The following is an 18,382-nucleotide window of genomic DNA, read 5'->3' on the forward strand; positions in this document are numbered from 1 at the left end:
TGAAACTAAAATCATATAGATCTGCCCTAAACAGTCAACATAATACCAATGAAATGATTTGAAGATCTCAATTCATTTTGTTGATCAGCCTGCTGTTTTATATTTCTATCTTATCTATTTTGTTTCCAAAGAAAGTAGCAAAATAAATACATTTTCTTTTCTTCCTATATGTAGATTTAAAATATTAATGTTTTCAAACTACAAATAAATTTTAATAGGAAGGGAGATAATTCTAATCATTTTAAAGAAAATCCAAGTCTTAATGCTTATAGGTGGCAAAAAAAGGCTCAGTTATTTTACAATAAATCTTTAGAATTTTATTAATTTCTGATTTAATTTTCATGAAAAATCTTTTAAGCTTATGTGCAAATTTAATTTATGTTTTCTGGTAACTAAAATATGTACATGCTTTTGTAAATATATAGAAAATAAGTAAATTGGGTGTCTCTTTAGCATGGATATTTACTATCTATAAGTACGAATGCATTCCATATAAGGCTTAAATAGCATAAGCCAGATTTGGTTAAACTAAAAATGTATTTTTGGATGTCAATGCTCTTTAATTTTGTATTGATCTTGCCTTACAACTGATCCAAGTGCACCTCATGAGTCTTATATTAACAAAAAAACATGTAACATATTCTAACTTATAAGCCTTGTATGGTTGATAACATTTTCCACAATTGTACACAATTTATTGTGAATAAAGTAATTTGTAAATCATTTCTTGTTACTTTTAATGGTTTAAAACTAGTATAATTTTACTACAGATCTGATGAATATTCTTGAGACACATGCAGATAAAGTTAAATTACAGGCAGAACACATGTTGCATCAAAATAGTCATACATTCTAAATCTCAATGGTTAAAAACATCAAATTGAAAGACCAAGCTACACTTACAAAAACTGGTTTTGACACAAGACAACTTTTTACACCATACATTCGATAATTATGATTTATCTATGATTTAAAAAAAATGTGTAATTAATCTGTCAGTAATTACAATGTTTCTGAATTATTTTCTATATCATATTTTATAGATACCAATACATGTTTTATCCAAAATAAATCATTTATCACTAATTAGATTATATGTCATGTGGTCAAGTTTTGAAGGTGCAAATAAAATTGCAATAATTTGATACCAAGAGTCCTTGCAGAGTTATTTATGTCTTTGAAAAACTTTCAGTTGGCAAAAATTTAAACCTAGAAAAATTGACTAGTTAATTCTTTGAGCAAATGTAAAAAGCACTTTTTTCTATTACAGGTTATATTCTTGACAGCAGTGTCACAATAGGATTTAACCTTATGAAAATGATATAAAAAAAATTCTTAGCTAATTAATATGCATATCCAGAACCCAAGCAGATTTTTTGGAAAAAAGCTGAGATTTGGCCGTACTAATCTATATAAAGAATTTGGTACCTGATTTTGATCATTAACATTAGATTCAATATAATCCTTAGAATCCTTGATCCTTTTTTAATTCTATTTAAATAATTTATACAACATATTTGTTGATAGTCAGTTTCAAATTTAAGGTAAGGCTCTACTTAAAACTATGACAAGGTCATTTTGATTTCGAAATCAAATTACAAAAGAGCCTGTGTCATTCATTTAGATCCAAGCACAACTTTAACAATTGCCACTCTCCAACATTGAAGACTTTAAATTGATTCTAGGCTGAAATTTGTTCTTCTGTCATCTTGTATTGTTAATAAAAAAAAATTAACAAGATGCATCCATCATATTTGTACCCCAATGATGTTTGTGGCCAACTGTGGTTAAATTTCACCCATTAGTTCCAAAAAAGATAATAAAAAAAAAAGAAAAAAAAAGATCACAAATACAATGGATGCCGATTGATGAGAATGACTCAGTTGGCTGTATATATGGGCCAGGTGAGGAATTACAAAGTAAAATAAATATTTGTCCTGGATCTGCTCATTTGACACATTTGTCTTACATGCAATTGTTCTTAAATTTCTATAAATTCAGAAATTAAAAAAAATATACATCATTCTTCACAATACATTACATATCTCTACTAATCGAACGAAGTAGTCGAAAAAATTAACAGCATATTATTGGATGCTGCAGAAAATGTTCTAGGTACATATAATGCTAGCTTAGGAAATCGTACAGGGAAAAAAAGGGGGAACAAACCATGGTTTGATAAGCAATGTTGGAATAAGAGAAAGATTTACAGGGGAGCAAAGAGAAATTATAACAGTAATAGATCAGAAGTAAAAAGGGAAGAAATGAAAAAGAAAGAACGGGAATATAAACGCCAGATGGATAAATCGATGAGGGAATATAGAAAAGAATTTCAAAAACATATGAAAAACCTGAGGACAAAAAATCCGAAGGAATATTGGAAAATTTTAAATAGGGGAGGGAAAAGAAAAAAACCTAATATAGCATTAGATGTATTGTTTGATTTTTTCAAAAATTTAAATAACGCCGAGATTACAAATGACGTCACATCTGAGCCGAATGACATTCAAGGTGTAAATGAAGTTTTGAATTCAGAAATTACCGCAGATGAGATTATTAAGTGTATACGAGACTTGAAAAACGGAAGGCTAGTGGCGATGATTTAATAATCAACGAATTTATTAAAAGCACATCACACATTTTTGTACCCGTTTATGTGAAACTTTTTAATATGATTTTTGATTCTGGTACTTTGCCTGAAATATGGCTTATGGGAAATATTATACCTTTTTATAAAAACAAGGGTGACCAATCTGATCCCCAAAATTATAGACCAATTACTATACTCAGCTGCCTGGGAAAACTTTTCACATCTGTTTTAAATCTTAGATTGAGTTCTTTCTTAGAGGATTATTTATTATTAAATGAAAACCAGGCTGGCTTCAGAAAAGGTTATTCCACAGTAGACAATATATTTGTTATTCACATCTTATTTGAGTTGCTAAAGAGGAAAAAGAAGAAACTATATTGTGCTTTCGTTGACTTTGCGAAAGCGTTCGATACTGTTTGGCGGTCTGGTCTTTGGTCAAAACTTATTAAACATTCGATTAACGGAAAAATGTATAACGTTATTGTCAACATGTACAATAATATCAAATCACGTATTCATTTTGGATCAGATTTTTCTGAATTTTTCCCTTGTTCCATTGGTGTTAGACAGGGAGAGAATCTCTCTCCTTTGCTTTTTTCCATTTATCTTAACGATCTGGAATTGTTTTTACAGAATAATAATATAGAAGGTTTGTGTACTATCTCTGATGAGTTAGAAATAGAGTTAAATGTTTATTTAAAATTGTTTGTCATTTTATATGCTGACGATACTGTCTTAATGGCAGAATCTCAGATAGATTTACAAAGACAACTGGACTCCTTATATGAATATTGTGAGTTATGGAAACTAAGAGTAAATGTGGAAAAAAGTAAGATTGTAATTTTTTCACAAGGTAGACTACCGCAAAATATTGTTTTTAAGTATAATAATATAATACTAGATATTGTGAGTGAATTTACTTATCTTGGTGTATTACTGTCTAGATCAGGAAATTTTTCAAGAGCTAAAAAAAAGCAATGTGAAAAAGCAACACATGCTATGTACGATATTATTCGAAAAGGTAGAATACATAATCTGTCAATTGAATGCCAACTTGATCTATTTGATAAAATTGTTAAACCAATACTTCTGTATGGGTGCGAAGTTTGGGGTTTTGGAAATAATTCAATAATCAAGAGGGTTCATATTAAATTTTGTAAAATATTACTTCGAGTAAAAAAGTCTACTCCTGATTTTATGATTTATGGTGAATTGGGAAGATATCCATTTGATATTTCAATTAAGTTACGAATGATAAATTATTGGTTCAAGTTGGTAACCGGAAAACCTGACAAATTGCCTTTTATTTTGTATAACTTAGCAAATGCCAAATATGGTACAAATATTTTATGGTTTAAACAAGTCAAGTCAATTTTAGACACGTGTGGCTTGTCATATGTATGGGACAATATCTTTTTTGTAAATAAAACATGGCTACATGTAACCATCAAACAGAATTTAATAGATCAATTCAAACAAAAATGGCTAGCAAGCCTACAGGAATCACCAAAAGCATTAAATTATCGTTTATTTAAAGATACTTTGGAGTTTGAAAAATATTTTAATATTTTGGATGATAGGCAAATATCCTTATTTTTTAAATTTCGAACTTTGAACATGAAATTTCCAATAGAAACTGGAAGATGGCAAAAAATAGAAAGAGAAAACAGAAAATGTGTATTATGTAATTCAGATGCCATTGGTGATGAATACCATTACATTTTTAATTGTTCAGCTTTTGATAACTGTAGAAAACAATGTATTGCATTTTACTATAGAAATAGTCCAAATACATTGAAGTTTTATGATTTAATGAATTCAAAAAAATGTTCAGAACTGAACGAACTATGTAAACTTATTAAGGAGATCAATAACAAATTGAATTTTTCTGGGTGAACAATTGTGAATGCCTCTATCTACTTTCGTACATTATTTATTTATGTAATTTTGAAATATGTATAATTATCTCTATACCTTTGTAATTTGGTTTGTGAGAATAAAGATATATAAACACTCATGTCATAAAACTTAGTTGTTCATATTGCTCATTAGACAAAAGTATCATTCCACCAAATACACAAGTGTATCATCAAAGATTTCTCCTTCTGTATCCATCCCACCATGTATAAGCACCATCTTCATTGTATGTTTAGGTTTAATGAAGTCATTAAATACACTTGAAGTAGCACCTTCAGCTCTAGGAGTTTCTTCCTCGTCAGAGAGATTTTCTCCTTCCTCAAGAGTTTGTATATCATTGCCTGTACTGGAACTTTCTGAAATAATTTTAAAGAAACATGTTTATTTAACAAATTGTGTGTTTTAGTAAACTTATATCTATAACTGATCTTTATGAAATGATAAAGTGGATCAATTTTTAACAGGGAATATAAATGTGAAAGAAAATATCCAGTGTTCTCCCCAGGACCTTTTAGCATCATGGTAATGTGATGGTATATTTCTTGAATGTGATGCTATCTGAATTAATTTTGTATAGGATGTGATATGCTATAATCTTTAGAAACAAGATGGTATTTTAAATTTCCCTGCATACTAAATGCTATATGAAATTTCTGGGGAGAACACTGAAACATCTATCTAATATGATACTAAACTGTAGATTTAATTTTCATGTGCCTGTTTCAAGTCAAAATCCTCATCGGTACATTTTGTGTGTTATACTCAATCTTTTTTTGTTAAAAGTTAATAAAAATATACATGGGAACTAGGAAAGACAATATAACACCACCAACTGACCAAAGTATTTAGTCATGAAGAGGTTCAATTTGGATAGTTTAAAATGCTATTTTGGTCTATTACAGATACAGCAAAAATAGTAAAACTAATAAGATAAATAGTCATGCAAGGAAAACTTTAATACAAACCATAATTATATTCATGATAGCTTTCTCTGGAGCCAGCACTGCCAACTTGTCGACTTCCTGGTCTAGAACTGGCACTTTCTGGTAACTGTCGATCTTTTGAACTTGCACTGCCAATGGTACTACTGCTTCTAGAACTAGCACTTCCAGGCTTCATTGCAAGTTCTAGCATTTCTTGTGCATGTTTTGAAGTCTCCAAAACATCTGTATTTTCATTCGTAGTTGATGGAAGATCTCTTGATAGTTCTATAGTACACATACCAAAGTCAAGACGACATGTTGGTGTTGGTCCAGCTAGTTCTATCTTACACCAAGTTTTACAGCCTGGAATATGAACGGTATCAGTGAATAACACTTAAACAATCATTACATTACAGCATTTACTCACTAAGTCATGCTTCTGGTAAATAAAATATTTAAGTTAAGCAGTTGCTTTAATTTTATCTCAAAGATTTTTTTATCAATACTAAGGAAAGAACTGGTTAGTTTTCTACACAACTTTGCAGATTTCCCAAGTTTTAATCTTTTTAAGTACATGTATACAATACTTTACAAGGTGATTCAGTTTAAAATTTCTGTTGCTGGCATAATATATTACGTGAATCACTGTGAAAGAGTTCACCTCACATGATTATTTTGAACTGAATCAACTTGTGTGTACATACTGTAACACCCGAACCAAAACAGCTGCAAGGCTGAAAATTTAAATTTTACATGTTCTGGTTATAAATTATCATCTACAATCTTTGGATTTTTATTCAAAAGGTAACATAAGTGGCTTATCCAAAAACCATCAATTTGTAGTCTTTTTCTTCAAATTTTAAAAACAACAATATCCATCAAATTATATTAACCAATCTAATGTCTTATATTTTATATATTTATATCTATATAACACTTATACCAAGTATATAATACACATGATACAAATGTTTAAAATCCAGGACTAATGTTATTATGAAATTGAAAATGGAAATGGGGAATGTGTCAAAAAAACAACACGACCATAGAACAGACAACAGCAGAAGGTCACCAATAGGTCTTAACTGCAGTGAGAAACTCCTGCACCAGGAGGCGTCTTTCAGCTGGCCCCTAAACAAATATATATACTAGTTCAGTGATAATGGACGTCATACTAAACTCCAAATTCTACAATTATATGGATTCATCTTGGAAGATCACTACATGCATTTACATGTATTATAAAGGTTTCTATTTCCCCAGTATACTACATGTATGTGTCAGCTATGTGTTTCATATATGATTCCTATAAAATCCATGTGGTGACTTTGGTCACATACAATATACAATGTACAAAATGTATGTTGTATTCAACTAAGTTAAAAGAAATTTACAAAAAAATTGACAATGGATAGGTTTAGGTTGACATAATTTGAGAAATAAGAATTATTTCCATTTTGTCACTATCGTGGATGTCTATGTTTGTATATATGCATAAATTCTTTTATAAATCAGCCAAATTCAACTTGTTATACTGATTACCACAATTAAGAAAAGTTGTTCTCAGAATATTTTAATTAAATTTCTTTTAACATAATTGAAAGTGTTCTTTAACATGCAGAGAGAGTGTTGCACTCTCCCTACACACAAGTCACCGCTTAGAAAGGAAAGTTGCTTATTTACACAGCATGAACAGGCAAAGGGATGCCAAACTTTAGCAACGGTTTTACTAATGTAATATATCTATCATGTCTTTAACCTATACTACTTATGATTAAAAGGAGAATCATGTCAAACTAAAAAATATATTTAAACTAATGAAACCCAAAATTAATAAAACTGAAAATTTTCAGTTTTATCTAAAATTGGTTTTAATGTTCTATATACATGATATAAGTGCACTACTACAAAAATTTATCTTTGCACGAAATACATGTAACAAGGAAGAAAACAAATTATTCCATTGACTGGTTAAAAATAGAACATACTTCAACCAGGAAGATATCTATTGATTTTTGTAATAGAACCATATTCCAAAAATAGAACCTGACAGAAAGGGGTCTGTTAAATAACTGAGAACAAATTACCTTGTGCTAAAAATAGATAAAGACTGACACCTATTGATTTCTATGGTATTCCTATAGTAATTGAAAGCAGTGACAAGTCTGTTAAATAGCTGAAAATTCTTACTATCCTTTTTTTGTTTATTCTCCTATTATAACTAGACTATTCCATATTTAGACACAAATTAGGTTGTAAGATTGGTCTCTACTGAGGACTCTATTTCCTGAAGTAACATTTGAAAAGAATGAAGAAAATAAGCAAACTAATTCAGTTATATTCACTTCCTAAATTCTTTTCATTTTTAAAAAGATTTACAAGATAAAATGTTTTCTATCAATAAGATCTGATAAAATTCAGGATGTTCATTCTAAACAATACATATTTCATTATCATTCGTGGGATACCAATTTCCGTGATAAATGGGTAAAAGTGAACCAGAATTTATATGTCCAACAAATTTTCTATACTATAAGCTTGTTTGCCCACTTTGTAAAAGCTTCAAAATTAAAAATCCACAAAAATACATGCATTTGCACAGTCATGACAGTAGAAAACTTACTTGTATCAAATCTGTACAGATCATCTAAAGCACCATCTCTGTTCATTCCACCACAAATAAACAACATGTTACCAACAGAGGTTCCACTGTGTCCAGCTCTTGCTGTAGGGTATACTTTTTTATTTTTAATATGGGACCAAGAATTTTTGGTCAGGTCTAAACAATGGAAGTCATCAAAGAAAGAAGATCGTGCCATTCCTCCGTGTAAATAAATCTGGTTATCGCCAACACCAACCATCACATGACCATGTCTTGACTTGGGTGCATCTCCTTTTATGATCTTAGTGGACCAGGTTAAGGATGTTGTATCGAAGAAATGAACTTGTCGATCTTGAACTGGTTCTGCTTGCGAATGTCCTCCACTATACACAACAAATTTATCACCAACGAGTGAATTTGTATGAAATGTTCGTGGAGTTGGAGGGTTCCCAGATACTTCGGCAGTGGACCATGTGTTTTTTACAGTGTCAAAAATCTGAACATCATTCATATTGCCAGTATTATCAGCACCACCAAAAATAAATATTTTTTCTGGACTACTCGGCGGAATAAATGCTGCATGTTCATACCTTGCCCTGAATCCAGGTAAATCCATTATATCCCACTGCATTGTGTTGAGATCAAGTACAAATGTATCACAGAATGCTCCGCTGGGATTAGCGCCACCTATGACATAAAGTTTTCCATTGTCATCCTGACCATTTCCTTTGATAAAGGTGCAAGTGTGTCCAACACGTATTGATGGACAATCTCCAAAGGTAGACAAAACATACCATAGGTCATGATTTGGAATTGTATCTGGTTCTAAAAATGGGTGAAGCTCCATGGTAGATTTGATTCGATGTTTGAGTTTTTTTTTGTTCAAATAGAAATTTGATACACTGAGCTAAGAGATTCCTTGATGAGACAATATCAAAACTTGAGCATGCAGTTCAAGCAAAGGACTGACCACTATTAAAGTTAGTACAGAAATGATAAATGTTTGAAATTAATGATAGCAAAGCTAAAAATATATATACAGCTAGGCAGAAATTACATCAAACTATACTACATATGGTTGATTGGACAATGGTTGTATCAGTTTTCAAATTCTGTATAGTTTTTTTCTTAGCAACCACTCCAGAGTTCCCATAGTGACTGAAATCAACATGTGCTTGGCCTTGGCCACCTGAAGCAGAGTGATCTGTAAAACTACGTCTCTTTAGTTCCAGTTGAGAATCACGCTTTTTTCGTTGTTGCTGTTGAAATATCATCAGCGATGTATCTTCGTATCTTTGATGCACAAAATAGGAGGAGTCATAATATGATGGTGTCTTACTCATTGATAATAAACTTTCATCCTTTTTTCACCTAAAAAAAATTAAAAATACATATAAAATGGCTCATTAAAATTCATATATATATTACAGAACAATAGTGAATAGAATATCGGGATTGGGGTTCTAAGTGACAAATTTTGCAATTCAGTTTAAAATAGTTGTATCTGAAAAAGAATTTAGAAGGAGATACAAAGTCTTTAAAGTATAATTTTTTACTGTGTGGTTTCTGTAAGATTGCAAAATTATAATTCCTTCTTTTCTACATTTGAGTTCAATTAGCATATTCTGAATGACATTTAAGTATACTAAAGCATCAAATTCAATTGATCAACTAATGAATTTATGCTTCTAAGGCAAGGAAGTTTTAGTTTTCGAAACCTCTTTCTTACTTTTAACAATTTAAAGAGAGTTTGGATGGGTTTACACAATAGAGCATAATGTGCAAAATAAAGGGCAAACCAATAGAGAGAATAATGGGGTGCTAAAACATAAAGAATAATGGACAAAAAATTATAAAGAATAATGGACAAAAATTAACAAGAATAGAAAATGTGGTCTAAAAAAAGAATAAAGAAATGCTAGACCCCTATCTACACCATCCTCAATGGTGTTGTGTGAAATTATAAGATACATGTAATGTATCTAATAATTGCTATGCCTTTCTAAGACAAAAGGTGACACATTCTCACACATTTATTTATGAGTCACAGTAGAGAAGAATTTTGTTATCACTGACAGATACTGGGAATCAATATTAAATTATGGAACAATAAATAGAATACAATAATGAGTCTTACACAATCAATATTTTGCTTCATCAAATTGTGCATTTTCAATTTCCTTGCATAGATTTTTCCTAGAGTTCCTAAGAAACTGAAAATTGAAACCATTTCCAATGAAAAGTATTCTTTAGTATGTAGAATTCAGAAAATTTCCTAAACAATTAAAACTTAAATCTTGATTTGGAGTAAAAAAAAATCTAGCTCTGCAATATGGTCCAAATATGATCATTCCCTTTTTTAATTCTGTGAAAAATATATACAACCTGTCCCTGAGTGAGGATGTAGATTACCATTAAAATCAGTAATACGTGTATGTAATCTATCAATATACCCAAGACTTCATCACTAAAGAGAATTTGAAGTTATACTGAACCACCGATATTCATTAGGCTGTTATGTAAATATGCATATATATGTCTAGGTGGTAGAATTTCCACCAGGATAATCAAAGGAACAATCCTTTTTCTACTATCAAAATTAATCATCTTTCTAAAATCCATGTCAAAAGAAATTACTTTTCCTTTCCTATTGTTAAATGCCCTTTTCTTAATGGTAATGTTTCAGAATGTGAAAGAATAATACATAAATATTTGGTAAACAGGAAATTGATGAGAGATGAATCTGAAATCATGTCACACTGATAAATATACTGACATGAAGCCTGATTACAAATTTCAGGAAGCTGTTATTTGTAATTTCCTAGAACTAATTGATCAATTAATACTTACCACCACTTTCAGCATGATTGAGTTTATCGTGACAGTGAGTTTTTCTTAGTGGAGTGAAAAAGAAAGTAATGGTATTATGTCTAGAATATATATATTATAAGCTTTTTGAAAACAGGAAGTTGATGAGAAACAAATCTGAAAACGAGTCACACAGTAGATACCCTCCTGACCAATTGCTCCTGACGTGTAAGATAGATAACAAATTTCAGGAAGCAATTATTTGAAGTTCCTTAGAAAAATGTGATGTAAATTTTTAATGGGAGGGTCAGTCATATGAACAAGCTGATCAATTGACAGATGGATAGACAGTAGTAAAACTCTATTCCCCCACCCTCTACAGGAGCAGGGGTATTAAATAAGGAAAAACATTATTAAATCATTATTATGCATCAAAATAAAAGAAGAGAAAAAAGCTTACCATAAAATTGTTAAATTTTAGTTGCTGAGATTAACTTGTACCAGTATTTTCTAGTTAATTTCTTTTTAACAATTTAATAGTATGTAGGTGGTTCATAAAAGATTGTGTTTATCTCATCAGTGGATACTGAAGATTATACTTCTTTGTACATGTTGTAGTTTATGTTAATTTAAAACATATAACCTTCATATAATATAAAATACTAACAGGAAATAAATAATGATCTGATAATTATGATAACCATGGCCATTAACATAAATAATAGATAACAATTGTAGTAAAATTGTTGTTACACTCGATTAGCTCCAACCTACATTAAAATGAATCAGAAATTCAAAAATATAATGTAATCTAAAATAGCTTCACTCCAAAAAATAGGACTGAAATTTTGAGGAGTAAAATTTTTTGTGGGGATAATTTGGTTAATTATATAGGAAATCACTGAAATGTGACTAGTGCCACCACCCCACCCTCTTAGGTCAGTCAGTTGGTTCCCCCTTACAAAAAGATCTGGATCTGCCACTGTCCACAGTATAAAAATATGAGTAATAGAGATATGGAGTTACAGCTGACCATGCAAGGGCTATGTAGCCAGTCAAGATAGTTAAAAACCTCCATCATTGTCGGCCTCTTATGGAAATTTTGTCAATGAGACAGAAATCTAAAAATCAATACATTTACAGGTAATAAGAATTGAGAATGGAAATGGGGAATATGTAAAAGAGACATACCTACAGTACATTGCATACGTAATACCATATATTATTCAAGCTTCCCATTCTGGTGCTTTTTATTTATGTTACAATTGAATGTTAAAATTCTGTGTAAGAGATTCAAATTAAAATTATAAATAAACTAAACTGTTTAAATCAAAACTTTAAATACATGCAATGCATGAAACAGTTGTATCCCACTTTCAATTATTATAAATACAAGCAATAAATCAGCTAAATAGTGAACAACCTTGTGTTAGTCAATTCCATTGAAGTATTAATCTAGATCAATCATGCATGCTATGATGTACTGACTTAAATATTCTGGATAACATTTCATTCCTTTAGCGGCCACACCTTTTGTAAATATGTTAAGCAAACTGTCTGCACTACATGTACATATAGTTTTGCATTTTTTATCTGCTGTTGAATACTTTGGTTGGAATCATATTTCACTGACATAAAAGAACTTTCTCTTATACTAGTAATTGGTTTTGTTAAACAAAATATGTTATCTGCTGTAGTTTTTTTTCTACGGTCGGGTTGTTGTCTCTTTGACACATTCCCCATTTCCATTCTCAATTTTAAGAAAATATAAGAAAAACTTATACAAATTGAAGTTAAAATATGCTGTACAAAATATCCAAAAGTTTTAATACATTGTAGCAATTAGGAACAGAGAGCCTGTCATCAGTGTAAAACAAGCCTGCTTTACATCATTAATTTATTTTGAAATTTTTCAGAACTAGTCTACTACAATTGTCACATACATGTACATTTAATACAATTATCAATGATCTTTGAAAACAAGGTCAAGGTCAGATACACCATATTCATGATATTTGAACTCTGTTAGATAGACATGAACACCCTACAATAACTCCATACTCCAAGGCCATAAAAAAGAAAATGTTTGTTTGCCCAAACCCTACCTACCAAGAAAAAAGCTGCCTACTCAAATTCTTATATTTTCCTAATTTGAAGATTTTTTTTTTTAATCAGATAGGCATGAAGACTAATACTTCCATTTCTTTAAAAAAAAAAAATGCCTGCCTACATTTTTTTTACTTACCCACTGTCTTAACCTTGAGTAGGGTTTGGGCAAACCAAAATATTTTAAATTGTGGCCCAACTATAGTGGAGCTCTGTTGCTTTTAATTCCTCAGAAATAGATGTAATCATGGTAATCACAAAAACTTATTAACATTGAACGAAGGATCATGAAAATGAGTTCAAGGTCATATGACCCCTGCCAACCAGACATTTACACCTTACAATTTTTCCATACACCAAATGTTATTGACCTTTTGCTAATAGTACATGTACATTTGTATCAAATAAACTGACAAAACATTGAAAACTTAAGTTTGTGCCATCATACCAGTACCCTTTTAACTCATTAGCATGCCTAATTTGAGGTGTTCAGTTTACATGCATATTTTATATATAATTCAAATAATTTAATAAAGAATTTCAAAACTTATGTCATCACCACTCATGGGGTTATTTATTACAAATAGACATACATACAACTGTGTATTGTAAATAATATGTTTTACAAGAATGATACATTTGAAATTTTAAATGGGCTTTACAAACATGTCAAAACTTTATCAATTCAATATTAACACTTTAGTTTACATCAAATTGTAAATTTAACAAACTTACTATTGAAAATGAAAAACAAAATGCATCAACTTCTCAATAGTAAGGTTAATATATGAATAAACCTTGTTATAAACATGATATATACCAAACCTTAAAAAGTAAAAACACAAAAATACCGAACTCCGAGGAAAATTCAAAGCTGCTTTGAATTATACCCCCACTTATTTATTTTTTGCATTTTCACTCTTAAAGGGGCACTAGCTACAAGATATGTAAAAAATCTAAAGTAAGATGATTCTGGTTCAAGCAATAATGAAAGTAAAATAGTGAAATAATAATTCGCTTCTAACAGCCAAAATGGTTCAATTTTGTCAAATAAAGCTAAGAAAAATAGACAATTAGTTATTCACTTGCAAGTGAATAAGTCGACCTCATTAAATCTGTATTCATGTGAACTTCAATTTAACCCCAAGCTAGAGATTGACAATGCATGCTTTGTACATGTACTGGTTATTTAAAGAAAAAGATTGTCAACAATGAAATTGAAACAAAGGTATATCATTTAATAACTAATTCGATCCACATAAAATCATTCTCATACGGGTAAAAACAATGAGAAACATATATTTTTAATCTATAAAATAAAATAAAATAGCCCTTATAAATATCCAATTGCATGTGTTGACTTAATCTATTCATATCTTTATTTATGTTTACATCGCTTATGTGGTCATCTGAGGTCAGATCGATTGTTAATTAGATGGTGTCTGGACTAAAATACACACGAAATGAACCTACATATTACCAACCCATGCTCTGTAAACTGTTTATTTTAGACTTTTGATAGTTTAGATAAATGTTTTACATTGTTATAAATCAAATATGAGAATTTGAGTCAGAATGGTGACCATGAATTTGACAGCTAGTGCCCCTTTAAAAAACATTAGTTACAGCAATTTTTGTAAATTCAGGAACGCAATACATGCAACAGTGGTCTCGTTAGCCCAAAATAGAAGGGCGCCGTGTCCTGAGTGCCCTAAGCTACACCCTGTGTGCCCTCAGCCGCGCCCCCTTCTGCCCTGACTCCTTTTTCTGAAAAAACCTTGTGCCGTTTTGGTAAAATTGCCTTTTGCTTCGATTTTTTATCAGAAGTTAAATGACATATAAGACACTTGGTGATTGGCCCCAGGTAACAAGGTTAATCATGTCATTACAATCAATTATTGTGGATAAGACTTCAAAGGTGTTAATTACTAGGTAATTTAATTAAGACAATGTACCTTTTTGTCAAAAATTTGATGAATATGTCTATTTTGATCTCCAAGATGAAGTCACAATGGAAGAGTGTATGGATGAACACTTTCATAAATTTAAAATTGAATTGAAGAAATCAAAATGAAACTATGCCTTCACAGAAACAACGTCAATGTCAACTTGTGAACGACAAGCAGACGTAAACATGTTGGAAATTAATTTTGGAGTTACTTCCCCTGAAAAAGCTTATTACAAATTTGTGCTCCTAAAATATTATCTAGCACTAAAAATAGGAAAAAATAAACAATTGAATACAAAATTATATAAGAATGTTACCTTAAAACTGTCTTAGAACATACAAAAAAAATAAATTGCAATTTATTTTAATAATCATACTTTTGGCAATCCAAATTTTATACAAGAAAGAAATGTGAAGTTGTTGTACTGTTATACTACTGTCCCAGGTTAGGAGGAGGGTTGGGATCCAGCTAACATGTTAAACCCCGCCACATTATTTGTGTATGTGCCTGTCCCTAGTCAGGAGCCTGTAAATTCAGTGGTTGTCGTTAGTTTATGTGTTACATATTTGTTTTGTGTTCATTTTTTTACATAAATAAGGCCGTTAGTTTTCACGTTTCAATCGTTTTACATTGTCTTATCAGGGCCATTTATAGCTGACTATGCAGTATGGGTTTTGCTCATTGTTGAAGACCGTACAGTGACCTACAGTTGTTAATGTCTGTGTCATTTTGGTCTTTTGTGGATAGTTGTCTCATTGGCAATCATACCATATCTTCTCTTTTATATGAATATTTGTTTCAATATTGGTGTCAAGCTATAACTTACAAAAATAGTAGTGTGCAGTTAGACTCACAAATCAACCTGATGAAGCTACACTAAATAACATATTCCTAAACACAAACAGTGAAAAAAGAATTTAAGGGCCAAACTCTAGATGAAAATTTAGAAATACAACTACTCTGTCATGTACATGTATGGTAAACTATGAGATGTTAAGTTTATGGTTTTTTTCAGAAGGAGAGGGGGTGGGGGAGAATAATAAGTTTATTTTGCCTCTTTTGGTTAATAGTATGAATGTGTATTGCCATATTTTATGAACATGTAGTATGAATGACTTTTCTTATGCAAATTTTATAGAATAAATAATCAAAACAACAACTTATGCATCTTTATTAACAATATATACAGTAAAGAAATATGTGAACTTGTGATACATGCAGGGACGTAGACAAAAGAAATGAGCACTGCCTTCTCCTATCATAAAAAAGTGCCCTGCCCTCCACTGGCACCATGCCCCTAATGAATTCTAGCTTGAGCACTGTGCAATAATAACCAGAGGCGGATTTAGGGGGGGAAAAAATTTGGTTGCTTATATAGGGAATCACTGAAGCGTGACTGAAGTGGGCCCCCTCTTAGGTCAGTTAGTGGGCCCCCACTTATGAAAATTCCTGGATCCGCCACTGATAACTGACATTAATATTTTGATTTTTCATGCTAAACATTTGTTAATAGGCAGACTTGCGTTCCTTATTTAGCTCACCTGGCCTAATTTCCTATCATTTGGCGTGCATCGTTAACTTTTACAAAATTCTTCTCCTGTTCACATTTTCCTTAATGGAAATAAAAAAAAAATCATACTTGATCTGCATAGGATTTTTTGAAACAAAAAAATGTAGTGCTCTGACAAGAAAGTTTTTAAACAAAATGAAAAAAATACTGCAGTTCCTAATATCAAAAATCAACAGAAGACACAAATTTTAAACTGTTCTCAGTGTGTTCACATTTAAAGTATGATCAATTCTTTCTTTCTTTCTAAAGGTTTGAATCATTGTTCTAGATAGGGGCATGCGTACTCATACATATTAGGATGGCTATAGCCTATAGCTAATGCGCTTATATTTAAATGAAACCACCTCTTTTAATAATACCTTTATCTTCGGTCGTTAAATAAGTCAAGCGGCTTCTACTGACCCCTCATCTTGGATTGTCGTAATAATGATTTCTCGTCTCATAATAACATATATATATATATATATTAGATTAAAATTTGGTGTTTTGGTTTAGACCGATTGAAGATCAATTCAAAGCGTTCACAGTGGCCCTTAATCAAGCTAAAATGAAACGGTCTAGGTTAAATTGATTAAAATGTCCTAGTGTGATTGGGGTCTTATTGGATGCATTTATAGTGACTATTAATTCATACATCATCCAACATGTCCAAGTTCAGCTGATGGTGATGCATTATCTTTTGGGTAAACAGTTAGACTGTCACTCTGTATTTTAGTTCTATTTGATACCATAAAGTTGTGTAGGTAATTGTCTGTTGAACATATTCATTAGGAATTAACAAGCCTAATTACCTGGAAATATTTTCTGCTTTGATCTCTGCAAGAGATATTTCTTGTGAAGCAGGAAGGCCTTAGAAACAAGAAGCAGTGTGCTCAGTAAGGGCACCTGCATGTAAAGCTAAAGTTTATATTTTCGTATAAATAATTGTTGATGGAATAACTAATTATTTAACGATTTTTATGCAGTTTAATTCAGCATAAATTGACTTTTTTAATTGAGACAGTTCTACTGAAATACATATATGAATATATAATCATTTACAGTTAAGTTCCGGGTCAAGGAATCCGTGAAGAGAAAATGGCGGACGAGTGGCGACAGTGTGCGAACTGGTTGGTTCGCTGTCACATTTTGCCAGATGACCACAAAACGACAGGACCAGATGCTTCAGCATTCGACTTAGCTCAGGCTTTACGTGATGGTGTTTTGATTTGTCATTTACTGAACAATCTTAGTCCAAATGTGGTTGACCTGAAGGATTTCAGCCCAAGACCTCAACTTTCCCAGGTTTGTTTTGTTTTCGTTTCGATCAGCTTTTATTAAAAAGAGAAAAAAAATATGTAAATGCAATTGAAATAAAGACATTATGAAATATTTATCCTGAATTTGCATAATAAAAAAAACATAAAAGTAAACCAACAGATAAGGATTTGGAAAGAGGCCAATCGGATCTATTTTCACTTCCTGATGTAAATTGCTGTAAATAAACAAATATAGCAACCATGCACTCTTGATCTTTTAACCAATTTTTATAGTGTTTATTAATAGGTGCCTATCAGCAATATTAATCTGAATTCTCCCATTCAAATTAACAATGCAGACATGGCAAATATTGATTTTCCTATATAGTACATGTACATTATCTACACCTATTTTCTGTTCCATTAACCAAATTTTGACTGAGTTCCTTTTATGAGTAAGTTGAGGTAATTGACACAGGGTCAATTAGGCTAAAGGGTGTCATTTCATTAATCATTCAATTCTGAAACTTATAACATACAATTTGTGACACTGCAAATGTAGGGGGAATTAAGTGCATGAATGTGAGAATGATCTATATATATATATATACTTCTTATATTAAAAATTGATATGACATTTATTTACTTCCTATATATCACTCTTATGAAGTCATTTTCA

General features: G+C 31.0%; 2 protein-coding genes across 10 annotated transcripts in view; one reads left to right on the forward strand and one right to left on the reverse strand.

The window, feature by feature from the left end:
* Positions 1 to 720: 720 nt before the first annotated feature.
* On the reverse strand, positions 721 to 17,529 carry LOC134707571 (rab9 effector protein with kelch motifs-like). Of its 4 annotated transcripts, XM_063567464.1 has the most exons (6): positions 17,257 to 17,374; positions 16,437 to 16,506; positions 8,054 to 9,403; positions 5,473 to 5,793; positions 4,599 to 4,863; positions 721 to 2,056 (listed from the first exon to the last, which is right to left on the reverse strand). In XM_063567464.1, exons 3-5 carry the CDS (start codon positions 8,877 to 8,879, stop codon positions 4,652 to 4,654), a joined length of 1,359 nt encoding a protein of 452 aa, XP_063423534.1. In that variant the 5' UTR covers positions 8,880 to 9,403; positions 16,437 to 16,506; positions 17,257 to 17,374; the 3' UTR covers positions 721 to 2,056; positions 4,599 to 4,651. The 4 variants fall into 4 exon arrangements, with proteins under 4 accessions (XP_063423534.1, XP_063423535.1, XP_063423533.1 ...); XM_063567465.1 differs by lacking the exons at positions 16,437 to 16,506; positions 17,257 to 17,374 and adding an exon at positions 17,507 to 17,529; XM_063567463.1 differs by lacking the exon at positions 16,437 to 16,506 and having other exon boundaries at positions 17,257 to 17,427.
* The window catches only part of LOC134707570 (proto-oncogene vav-like), a 52,396-nt gene continuing 51,539 nt past the window's right edge, over positions 17,526 to 18,382 (forward strand). For all 6 annotated transcript variants that reach the window (XM_063567460.1, XM_063567459.1, XM_063567457.1 and 3 more), the window contains exon 1: positions 17,526 to 17,749. In XM_063567460.1, coding sequence (XP_063423530.1) covers positions 17,543 to 17,749 — 207 coding nt within the window. In that variant the 5' untranslated portion in view covers positions 17,526 to 17,542. The remainder of the gene's footprint in view (positions 17,750 to 18,382) is intronic.

This window comes from Mytilus trossulus, chromosome 2, assembly GCF_036588685.1.
Source record: "Mytilus trossulus isolate FHL-02 chromosome 2, PNRI_Mtr1.1.1.hap1, whole genome shotgun sequence".
NCBI lineage: Eukaryota > Metazoa > Mollusca > Bivalvia > Mytilida > Mytilidae > Mytilus > Mytilus trossulus.